This window comes from Thermobia domestica, chromosome 17 (assembly GCF_964235325.1).
Source record: "Thermobia domestica chromosome 17, izTheDome1.hap1.1, whole genome shotgun sequence".
NCBI lineage: Eukaryota > Metazoa > Arthropoda > Insecta > Zygentoma > Lepismatidae > Thermobia > Thermobia domestica.
Genome location: NC_137470.1, coordinates 8,211,617 through 8,223,809, shown reverse-complemented (window position 1 = coordinate 8,223,809; position 12,193 = coordinate 8,211,617). Strand labels below are relative to the sequence as shown.

Below are 12,193 nucleotides of genomic sequence, written 5' to 3'. Positions count from 1 at the left end.
CCCTCCTTGAAATCAGCGTATATCTGAAAGCTCTATTGAGAACATATCTGAGAATTACACCCTGTAGGGAATACCCTCTACACTTATTAAAAATTGATGAAATATGTACTTTTGGATTGTATATGCGTGGCTTCCTTTACGCTGATAAGGACCACCATCCGCAGTTTCTGAAATTCGAAATAAGGTGTGTTGAAATTTAGCTTTTTCGCGATTTTGGACAGCCCTTGCTCTGAAACTATGCACTTTTCGCCATGGGTTCATATGAACTTTTTCTCTTATTTTGATGTGAGGAATCATCTCTTACAGTTTGTCGGTATAGTTCATTAACACCCTGTATAGTGAACATACTGATCTGTCAACGTACATAGGTGAAATCGAGGAAAATATAGAAATTGAAATACGTACATCGACTGTGTCACATCGAGCCATAACAATGAGTTATATTAATTATGATAGCAAAAGACTCACCGTTAGTAATATAAGATATTTATAGTAAAATACTCACTTTTTAGTTTATTACCTTGATATAGGATATAGTTGGGTAGTGCATATTATATTCTTAACCTACTAGTTATGCAGTGCGCTTTGATATATAGAACATATAGGTCAAGTTGTTCTATATATTTCCATCACTGAAGGGGTAGGGTCACTTCCGGGTAAGGAATTCAAAACCAGTTTTGAAACTTGATCGACAAACCCTTTCAGGAAATATATGTTATCCCCAGATTCAAGGTTCAACTTTGGAAGCATCCCTGCTAAGGCGAACGTTGAACGAAATGGTGGGCTGAAAGAATTGGGAGAAAATGGAACAACCCCAAAAAAACCCGCGCACACAGTGTTTGCTCAGCACAAAATTCACTTGATGCGAGCTGAGATTGAACCTTGAACCCCATGTGCCGAAGATGAGCGCTCTACCACTGGCCACCTCAACCTCTATATTGTTTAAGTGTAGCTCTTCATTTTTCACCACCGAGACTATATGATACATTGATCTTCCGTTTAAGGTTGAATTGGAACCACTGTGATACGTTCAGATTTCAATGGTGTCTTACAAGGAAACGAAGCAGGGTGCATGCAGTAGCCATTAGACTAGCAGGAAGAGCCAAGTTACTAAGTTAGGACATATCCATATGTCGGTTTACAAAAAGCAGAGAATGTCCGTTTTTTTTTTTTTCCTATCCTTGCGTTAAGACCAATGGTGTTATAAAATAGAGGGTCTACCCATCTGTATATCTTCATCCTATTAACACAATGAAGCCAAAAACGACCAAGTATCGGCACGTCTGATTTGTTACTCTCGTTTCCGCCATGAATGTTGGCTCAAAACGCTGCGATCCTATTGGGCGGAGAGGCGAAGTGGGGGTGGCAAAACTGCGACGTATGGCTTTACGATTTTGTTGTACAGGCAGATCTTCTATTTTATAACACCCTTGCTTAAGACCTAATTTCATTTCCTAGTTCAAAAATAAAACTTCCCTTTTCAAATCACTATTCGAAATGGATACATGTATTCATACATGTATTTGATATTCCTGTTAAATTATCCACATACCTCTTCGATTGCCTCTCACACCAACTAGAGGACGATAAATTCGTCTGTTTCTGCCAGTACCGTTTAGTTCTTCAGGGTCGCTGCAAACAATTTCTTGAAGCAGTGCTGAAATGAAATGAAGATAAATTGTAACTCAATACCAATAATTTTAGCTTTGGAACTTCTTGCATGCAGTAAAAGACAATTCTGACCAAAGCACATATTAACTAATAAACAATAGCGTTACAGTTTCAGCAAATTAACTCTGCCTTCATCAGACTTATTTTGAAATACAATTTCTAAGACCTCTCATTTTAATACGTATATAAGCTGTGGTCTTAGAAATTGTATTTCATAATGTGTCTGATGAAAGCAAAGTTAACTTGTCGAAACCGTTAACGTTATTATTTATTACTTAATATATGCTTTGATCAGAATTTGTCTTTTATTGTATAAATTGTAAATATTGAGCAAGAACTAAAGTAATGATGTATAAAGTTTCAATCAATAAAGGCTATTGTCATTGGTTGAATCACATCACTTAAAGACACTGGATTGGAAAAAGAAATTGAAATAATGAAATGAAATATTTAGTTTAACGTCCCATGATTATGTACCTAGGCTAAGGAAGATAGTGATGATGAGAAATGAATGGAATTGTGGAATGAAGAAAGTGGGGGGAAACGAGACAATCCCGAGAAAACTGACACGCACGGTGCTTCGCCAGCTCAAAGCTCACTTGTAGCGTGCTGGGATCGAACCACGGACCCCATGCACCAGAAGTGAACGCTTTACCACTGAGCCACCGCGGCCCATGGATTGGGAATAGAGTCGTCTTTTGAATGACCAGTGCGGTCTCCTGATCCTCATGGGATTTGCGACTTGATGTATTCAGAAGTTGCATTGGAGAAGAGAAGTCTGTGGAATGATCACATAGTCAGTTGATCTCAATCTGATTCACTTTGTTATGTGGGTTTTGAAACATAAGGTATATGCCGTAAAAATCAGGAATGTGAATGAAGAGGGTATCTTTAACTCTCGAAAGTTCAAAGCAATAAACGTATAAAGTCGTTTGATAAAAATAAGTTTTAAAAGGACGATTTGTTCTCATCGATCCCCAGCCAAGTAAGTTTGTGCTGGACAACATCGTGTTCGTGGGTTTTCTCAGGGTTTTCCCACACTCTCATTTCACCATTTTTTCCATCATCATTCACTTGCCTTAATCGTCCATCTCCCTTGACCTAAAGGGCACAGCCACTGGAAGTTAAGCTAAAAGATTTCATTTTTTGACCGCTGTGCTTGAATGATATAAATGACCTGGTCGTATGTGGAGGAATGCGAAACGAAGGATAGTTGTTTGTCGTTTATCAATGTATATAAAATTGAAAATCATTAGATTTGTAACTCTAAATCTCCTGAAACGCCCGACCGATCTCGATTAAATTTGTAACATGGATGAGGCTCGAGGCTGGGCTGGTTTTAGGCTATACAATTTGATGGTAGAACTTATGGTTCGGGGAGGAGGAGGGGGTATATAAAAACAAATAAAACTTAATAACTCCTGAATCACTCGACCGATCTTGATCAAATTTTCAACATGGATGAGGTTCAGGCCTGAAATCGTTTCTATGATTTAAATTTGACGGAGCAACGTAGGGGAGGAGAAGGAGGGGGAGATATATAGAAATCAATTTATATAAGACTGAAAGTGACTACTTTTATAACTTAATAATTCTTGGACTATCAGACCGATCTCAATCAAATTTTCAACAAACATGAGGTTCGGATCTAGAAACATTTTTGTAATTTCACTTTAACGGTAGATCCTAGGGGAGGGGGAGGGGGAGGGGGAAGTTTAAATAAAAACTAATAAAACCTAATAACTTTTGAACCACCCAATCAATCTCGATCAAATTTTCAACATATATGAGAGTCAGGCCTTGGGTGCTTTATATCGTTTCACTTTGATGAGTCAATCTAGAGGAGGAGGAGGGGGAGATGTATGTAAAAAAAAATTAAATTAAAATGACTGCATCACTCTTGAACCACCCGACCGATTTCAATCAAATTTTCAACATACATGTGTTTAGGAGCAGGGATAACTTTAGTCTATTCACTTTGACGATGCAACGTAGGGGAGGGGGGAGAGAAATTTTAAAATGATCAAAAATGACCGATAGTAGTGTTGAATCCATAGTTTTCGGGGTCGATGAGAGAATCAGTGACACTCCTGATGCTGTTTCCATCCAAATTCATCCCTGATAGTTGGGGAGGGGGAGGGTACAATGTAGGAAATGGGGATGAAGATTTAAAAATAATCGTAAATGACTAATATTAGTGTCGAATCCATAGTTTTAGGAGTAGCTGAGATTAACAGTAACAATTCTGATGCCGTGTGACGCAGCACGGAGAAGGGGGAATGGGAGGGGAAGCTATATACACCGTAGGGGAGGGGAAAGGGATATAATTTTTTAAAAAATATAAAAATGACCGATCATAGTTTTGAATCCATAGTTTTCGGGGTCAATGAGAGAAACAGTGACACTTTTAATGCTGTTTCAATCCAAATTCAGCCCTGATAGTTGGGGAGGGGGAGGGTACAACATAGGAAATGGGGATAAACATTTAAAAGTGATCGAAAATGAATAATATTAGTGTCTAATCCATAGTTTTCAGGATCAATCAGATGAACAGCGACGTTTCCAATCCGGTTTAAATTCAAAATCAGCCCCGCCTCTTGGGGGACTGGGAGAAAGAGATATATAAAAATGATCGAAAATGGCCACTATCAGTGTCGAATTTGTAGTTTTCTGGGTCGCTTACATGAACAGCGATACTTTCGATCCCGTTTAAATTCAAATTCAACTTGGGGAAGGAGGAGATATTTTAAAATGATCGAAGATGACCGATATTAGTGCTGAATCCACATTTTTTGGGGTCGCTGAGATGAACAGTGACACTTCGAATGTCATGATCCGCAACATGGAAGAGGGGAAAATATATATTATATATATAATATACCCCAAGAAATTGAATTAAGTCTATGTTTTTCCAGTATTCCTGTTCGAATAAGAAAAAGAAACACTAAAGAGATAACGAAATATGAAAAGAGGATCCAAATTATGAAGATTTGGCTTTATTCACTTACTGCTTTTTTAAGTTTGACTTTTTCTCTTTTTTGCTTTTCACAAACAAACAAAAAATACAAAGATATAGCTTTAAAGCAAATTTCTCAAATCGTGGGGCAAATTACGATATTTCTTTCAAAACAATGTAATAAATAAATATAATTGGCAAAATTATGCAATGCAAGCAAATCTTTGTTGTGGTTTTCTCGCATTCACTTTACACAGTTTCCCCTTTGTGAATTAATCCATCCATACCTTGTTCGATCACAAAATACTAGGTATATTCACGGGTCGAGCTAAAATTCGACTCGAATTCGAGTCGAGTCAAAGGTAATACTTTCGAGTCGAGTTCCGAGCCGAGACACTGTTTTCGAGGTTGAGTTTCGAGTCGAGTTTGATAAATGGCTCGCTCGTTCAGCTCGTTTTAACTCGTTTTGAAATCATCACCTAATTACACTGGAAAGCGAAAGCCATGAGATATGTAAGCAGTAATGTGGAATACTTTTAGTGTTACTCACAAGAGAAGACCGTGCTCACATCTTGTCTCGTCTCGACAACGAAACTACTATAGACTTTTATAACAAGACAGCCTCAAATGTCGTGAACACCAATAAATATATACTGTAGTTCTTGCCATCAAGGCTCAGACCTGCATGGTCGAATTTTTGAGCGCAAGCAGAAACCCAACCCAGATAATGATAGGCCAACTGAGCCGAGGCCTGGAGCTGGGTCGGTTGGGTGAACAGTTGGCTCGGCTCGGCTCAGTAGTGAATAAGCTGTGAACCGAACCGCTCGAGCCGTTCATAATCCTAAACCCAGACCGAGCAATTTTGAATAGGTTTGGCCGGCGCCCTATAACTTTTAACAATTTTTGGCTCGAGCCCGGATACTTGTTCCTCCTGAACTCAAACCCAGAGCCTCGTCAACCATATTCTTGCCTCCTAGACTTCACGACTATCGAGGTCGGCAGTCAACTACTTTTTAGTATTCAAATACAAACCGCCTATTTTTCTTGTTTATACACGGTGTTGTAATAATAATAATAATAATAATAATAATAATAATAATAATAATAATAATAATAATAATAATAATAATAATAATAATAATAATAATAATAATAATAATAATAAAGTTGCAGTAGAGTCATTAATAATAAATATTGTCTATGTAGGATACTTGAAGAGAGCACTTGAAAGTACATATAGGATTTGGCTCGTTTCGAGTCGAGTTGGAGGAAATTTTTCAAGCCTAGTTCTCGAGTGGAGCTCAAGGTGTCGAGTCGAGTTTCGAAGAAAACTCGATCGAACTTGCTCCTACCTATCCCTACAAAATGCAAACAGCAGAAATGTTCTGAATATTGTGATGCTAAACTTAAGACCATTTTTCAATAACTATGTCACTAAACACATGATGAAAAATCTATTTTGTGGGACCTTGAACAAACAGTTGAGAAGACTCATAAAATGCTTCGAGTGGAGTATTATACTGTATGAGCAGAAACATGGACATTACTCAAAAATGATGAAAAATGAATGAAAGTTTTGGAAATATGCAGGTGGAGAAGAATGGAGAGAGTTAGCTGGGTCGTGAGGAAAATGAATATGAGGGCATTAGAAATGGTGAGGGAGAAAAGAATACTTTTAAATATTGTTAAGGAGAGCAAGAGAAACTGGTTGGGAGGCTCGTGCTAGAGGGAATGGGGGCAAAAAGGAGAGGGAGGGGACGAAGGATACCACAATTGTGGGATGATCGTGTGAAGACAAAGAGGTTAGCGGAGGACCGTGTAGCATGGAAGCTTCTCAGTTGCGGTAAGTGATCTGTCAATAATATCAGAATACCTATGATAATGATTATGATGATAATAATGATAAAGATATGATCGATAAGAACAATTCTGCTTCTCACGATGACAACTATGAACTCATGAAATTTTACCATTCTAATACATTTCCCATTCTCTATTCTCAATTTCTTCATTGCTATAGTACGATTTCGTGTTCCCGTACTTTGGATGTTACCTAAAGGAGAAACTATTGCGATGTCTTAATATCCAGATTCCGGGAGTACTCAGAAATAACTCTGACCTGAAATTCCTTAATAAGATAGTTAATGGGAACTTAAGATCTGAAACTCTACTTCAAGAACTATCCTTCTTTGTCTCTTCCCGCAAAACAAGAAGCATCCACCTATTTCATCTTGCCCGCCCTAGGTTGGTAAGTATACAGAGATCTCTTTTTCACAGAATACCAAACTACAGTATTATAATCATCTAACAACTGAGATGGACATTTTTTCGACCTATTCGTTGTTTGATAAAGTTATTAAACGCGTGTTGGCCAAATAATATTACTTTTGCACTTTTTGTTGACACTGCTGTTGTTATTGTTAAGATTTGTGTAAAATGGCAAAATTATGCTGTATTCTGGGAATTTGTTCAATAAATAAATAAATGCTCTTCAAGAAATCATTAATAATGTATTATATACTTTTTCGGTAATTATTCCTCAAAGAAGGACTGGTTGGAACTGCCTCACTTTTAAACCATCTATAGTGTTGCCATTCCCAACGTACATAGCTTGAAAAGTCTGACTTCTAATAGTTGTGGAGAAATCAGTGATTATGTATAGGACAGTTTTCTACAATTGTTCTTCAAGAACGTGGCAGATCACTATATATATATATATATATATATATATATATATATATATATATATATATATATATATATATATATATATATAATATACAACATGACCACCATCATGATGAATTGTTTCATCAAATCATCTCAAATTGTCTTGGACTAGTTTTATTAGAAACGGAGGATGGTTAATTAGTAACATATGAAGCAGTTTCTTGACCATTATCCCTTATCGATTATCATTTTGTTTTAAGCTAACGCTAACAGCACAAGATTTGCTTGGCATGTGCCATTTATGTGTCCCAGCTACTTTTCAGGTACCCGACACTTGGCACATATCATATTCAGGTGCTAAGTATGTACTTCAGCTACCTACGGTTTTAGGTACTTGCTACACCTAATTGATATTTGCAACTATGTACTACAAATATAGCATTTATATACCTGGCTCAGTTTCGCACTCTAACAGTCATTTGTTTTTATGTCGTCACTTGGGACATATATCTGTCATGTTCTAGGTACGTCCTTTAGGTATATATTGTTTCAGATACCCTAACAGTACAAGATGTGCTAGGTATTCGCCGTTTAGGTGTTCTAAATTCGTCTCCCACATTTGATGCATTTGTTGGTTCTTTTTCTAAGCGATTGTGTACTAGAAGCAACAAACGCATCAACTTCATTAGATGGCTACTGTCGCCGATCATTTCAAAGGGAATATGGAAGAACCATGAAATAAAGTAAATAGACACTCGTCAATTTGTTATAAAATTACATGGCGAGCAGATTTTATCTGATCCCAAACGGTTATAGTCGAATATATGCTGTTGAAGGAACACTCTGATTAGCCGAATGCAAAAGACCTCAATAATGTATCCCTCTACAAGCAACGTTGTCTTTATCGCCTGTGTGGCAAAGTCGGAAGAGTACGCGGCTACTAATCCAAAAGTTGGTAGTTTGCGCCCCTGCAGTAGGCTATCCCTGCATTTTTCTTGTTTAAAGTGTTGTTTAGACTCACCTTAATGTAACACATTACGCATATAAGCGATTTAACATATTTTGAGGGAATAATTTTGTAGTTTATTGACGCTTACTGCATGGGGAACATACCTAGAACATACAAGGCACGTTCCCCAAGTACATGTCAGGCATGTCCCTAGGTGAGGACATAGAGTGTGACAATCACTTGCCATCCATGTGATTTCTTTCTCAGAAGTATATAAGGCACATACTGCACACATTCCCATGTAGCTGAGGGAACATGATAGGCATATGCCTGCTATGTGGTTGTTCTGTTAGGGAATCTACGAGAAGCAGTCATAAAGTTCCCGGAACCTTGTCGTAGCTCTATTTCCACAACATATATATAAGTACATATTTACTTAATCGCCTTCAAAGTTGGCACCTTCAAAGCACACACACATTTATTCTATCGCTTCTGCGATTGATGGAAACACCGACAAAAGGCCTCTTTTGGTATCTTCGGAAGTTCAGTCGTCGCGTTAGTTTTGATCTCTTCTACGTTGGCGAAACGGAAAAAGCCCATTTTTAGCTTTGGAAAGACCCAAATATCCGTTGCTGCTAAACTGTTCTTAAGGCTATCAGACTCTCTGAATCAGATTTTCTCCAATTTGCACATTAACTTGATGTTAGCGTTGCTCGATTTGTGAAATTGCACTAACTGATCACTAAACACTCCTCTGTTTAGCTACACTATTCGTACACTGCATGTTAAGATGTGTTTACACTTGTTAAATTCAGAATTAGCCAACCTAGGGACTGTAATGCACAAGATTGATTGTAATTGTATCACAAATGCCAGAACTACAACAACATGCAGGGAATATTTTTACTTCTCCTCGTATATTGTCATTACTATTGATTTGTGAAGTTGGTTTGTTCTTTCTTTAATACTCGTAGGGAAAAAGCATATGCTGCATGAAATAGTTTTAGGACAACTAGTACACAACAAAACAATGAATTACAACCATTTTTGCTTTAAAATTTTCCACTGTATAACCAACATAAATGTGCAAAATGGAACTCAAACTTACTTTGAGAAAAATACTTCATACCCACGCATTGTGATAGATGCATATTTCCTTGCATTATCTACTCCCTATCCCGTCACATGTTTCATAAGTCACATATTAAAAATACTTTGAGAATGCTCCAAGAGCATTGCTAGAACGAATTTAGAAAGAATGGAGAGATGGAGCGGGAAGGATAACTGTAATTTTTCCTAGATGTAAAAGTAAATCCTTTTATCCGAACCTTCTTCTCTTTCTCGCAAAAATGAGTAAAATATCACCTCTCTATGACTTATAGTTCTCGAGATATGGCTGCTTAAATATCTAGAAATTCGAATTTTTTGGCCAATATCTGGGAAACGGCGGCCAGTCGGCCAGTAGACCATTAGTCAGTGGCCACTGGTTACTATTTAGTACCAAAATTTTAACTATCCTCTTAGGTATTGATCAACACCAATATGATCTCTGTGTGACTTACGGTTTCTGAGATTTGGCTCTGTAAATCTCCCGAAATCTTTTGGCCAATATCACAGGAACGGTAAGTCATAGAGAGATGATATTGGTGTTAATCAATCCTCATAAAATGTTAAACATTTTCTTACCGATATTAATTGATGACCACTAGTAGCCAGCTGGACAGTGGCCACCGTTTACTATTTAGTACCAAAATATTTAGCATCCTCTTAGGTATTGATCAACATCAATATCATCTCTCTGCAACTTATGGTACCCTAGCTATGGCTCCTTAAATATGTAGAAATTAGCCAGTTTTTGGCCACTATCACGGGAACAGTAAGTCATAGGGAGATGATATTGATGTAAATCGATACCTAAGATTATGGTAAATATTTCAGTATCAATAATAATTAGTGGCAACTGACCAACTAGCCATTGGCCAAACCAGTGGCCAGTTGCACAGTGACCACCGGTTACTATTTGACACCAAAATATTTAACATACTCTTGGGTATTGATCAACATCAGTATCATATCTCTATTACTTACGGTTTCTGAGCTATGGCTCCTTAAATATCTAGAAATTGCCCATTTTTGGCCAATATCACAAGAACGATAAGTCATAGAGAGATGATATTGGTGTTAATCAATACCTAAGAGGATGGTAAACCTTTTGGTACCGATGTTAATTGGTGGCCACTGGCCAACTGGCCATTGACCAAACAGTGATTACCGGTTACTATTTGGTACCAAAATATTTACCACCCTTTTAGATATTGATAAACACCAATATAATCTCTCTATGACTTAGGGTTCCCGAGATATGGCTCCTTAAATCTCTGGAAGTTGGCCATTTTTGGCCAATATCTCTGGTAAGAGTGATGCGAAAACTTAAATCACTTTGTCCGATTGTTTTTGATGCTCTATCGAATGTAGGGTCCAAAATTGAAAAAAAAATCGCAAATATCAGACAGACACAGACACACAGACATAGAGAATTCAGTAACGAACATTTTAAGTTCGTTGAAAATCATCTCTGATTAAAAGAAAAATAAATGTCTACGTACCCTGATTTCCGTCTTTTCCCTTTGCCGTATTCCGTGGGGTTTCATATGACAGCTTAAAGAGGTAGATAGCATTCAGCAACTAGAAATAAAAAGATAACTAATGTAATAAATGTCTGTTTCTTCTATAAAGAATTGAGTTTATTTTTGTGAAACTACTGTAGATTACCAAACTCAAATACTCAAACTTAAAACAGTATATCTATAACGACTAGTTGCAATAGATTAATAAGATCAAACATAAAAACTGTTTCTCGGACGCTGAATCAATATAAAAAAGCCATTACTCGCTATCTCTTACTCTTTTTTTTTTTTTTTTTTTTTTTACATCTTCCATGAATGCTGAATCCATATCAAAAAGTAGAGTTGCCAACTCTGAAAAATACAAAAAAAAAAACGGCACCCTCTCAAAATTACCTATGATATAGGTCTAAGTGTGAAGCACTTCTGTTCGGACCCATCTATGTGAAGAAAATGTACTATCGGGAAGGAAAGGGCATCCTTAGTTACATTCACTAGTAAGTTTAATAGATATATTGTGCTATAAATGAGAAATTCAAATCGGCATTGACCATTTTATTGTATTTAGCAGTAAGTGCCACTTCTTTAAAATTATCGAAACACACGAATAAAGTATATTAATGTTTACGTGACAACTCTGGATTTGGAAAATGAAATATATGCTTTAAGCTTATACTTCAGCTGCAGGAAATTGCTTTAGGTTCTTTTCATACTCAATAAATGTATAAAATTCCTTACAAGTAAATTTCAAATTTTCCTTGATACAGTCTCTGCCATCTCTTTAAAAGTATATAAATAGATGAACAAAATATATTAATCTTTGAAAGATGGTGAAAGGAGACAGTTTTGGATTTACAGAATGAAAGTTAATTTTTGAAACTATACTTCGAACTAGATAAAATTGCTTCGAACTAGATACAAATTTTTAAAAAACGGTCATAAAGGGGCTAGTTTGTACTGGTCACTGCCTATAATCAAAATAACAGCAATACTTCCGGCCAGGCCGGGGAAAAACCGGTCAGTTGGCAACCCTATCAAAAAGCCATTACTCGCTATCTCTTACTTTTTTTTACCTGTTCTTTGGACGTTGAATCCATATCAAAAAGCCATTACTCGCTATCTCTTACTTTTTCACCTGTTCCTTGGAAGTTGAATCTACATCAAAAAGCCATTACTCTCTATCTCTTACTTTTTCACCTGTTCCTTGGACGCTGAATCCATATCAAAAAGCCATTACTCGCTATCTCTTATTTTGTTTACCTGTTAGTCGGACGCTGAATCCATATCAAAAAGCCATTACTCGCTATCTCTTACTTTCTCACC

At 36.9% G+C, this 12,193-nt stretch overlaps 1 protein-coding gene across 1 annotated transcript in view; it reads right to left on the bottom strand.

Annotated features, from left to right (window-relative positions):
• The window catches only part of LOC145674293 (uncharacterized), a 98,153-nt gene that overhangs the window by 34,033 nt on the left and 51,927 nt on the right, over positions 1 to 12,193 (bottom strand). Inside the window, exons 5-6 of the mRNA XM_081744146.1 lie at positions 10,853 to 10,931; positions 1,553 to 1,657 (exon numbers count right to left, since the gene is read on the bottom strand). Coding sequence (XP_081600272.1) covers positions 1,553 to 1,657; positions 10,853 to 10,931 — 184 coding nt within the window. The remainder of the gene's footprint in view (positions 1 to 1,552; positions 1,658 to 10,852; positions 10,932 to 12,193) is intronic.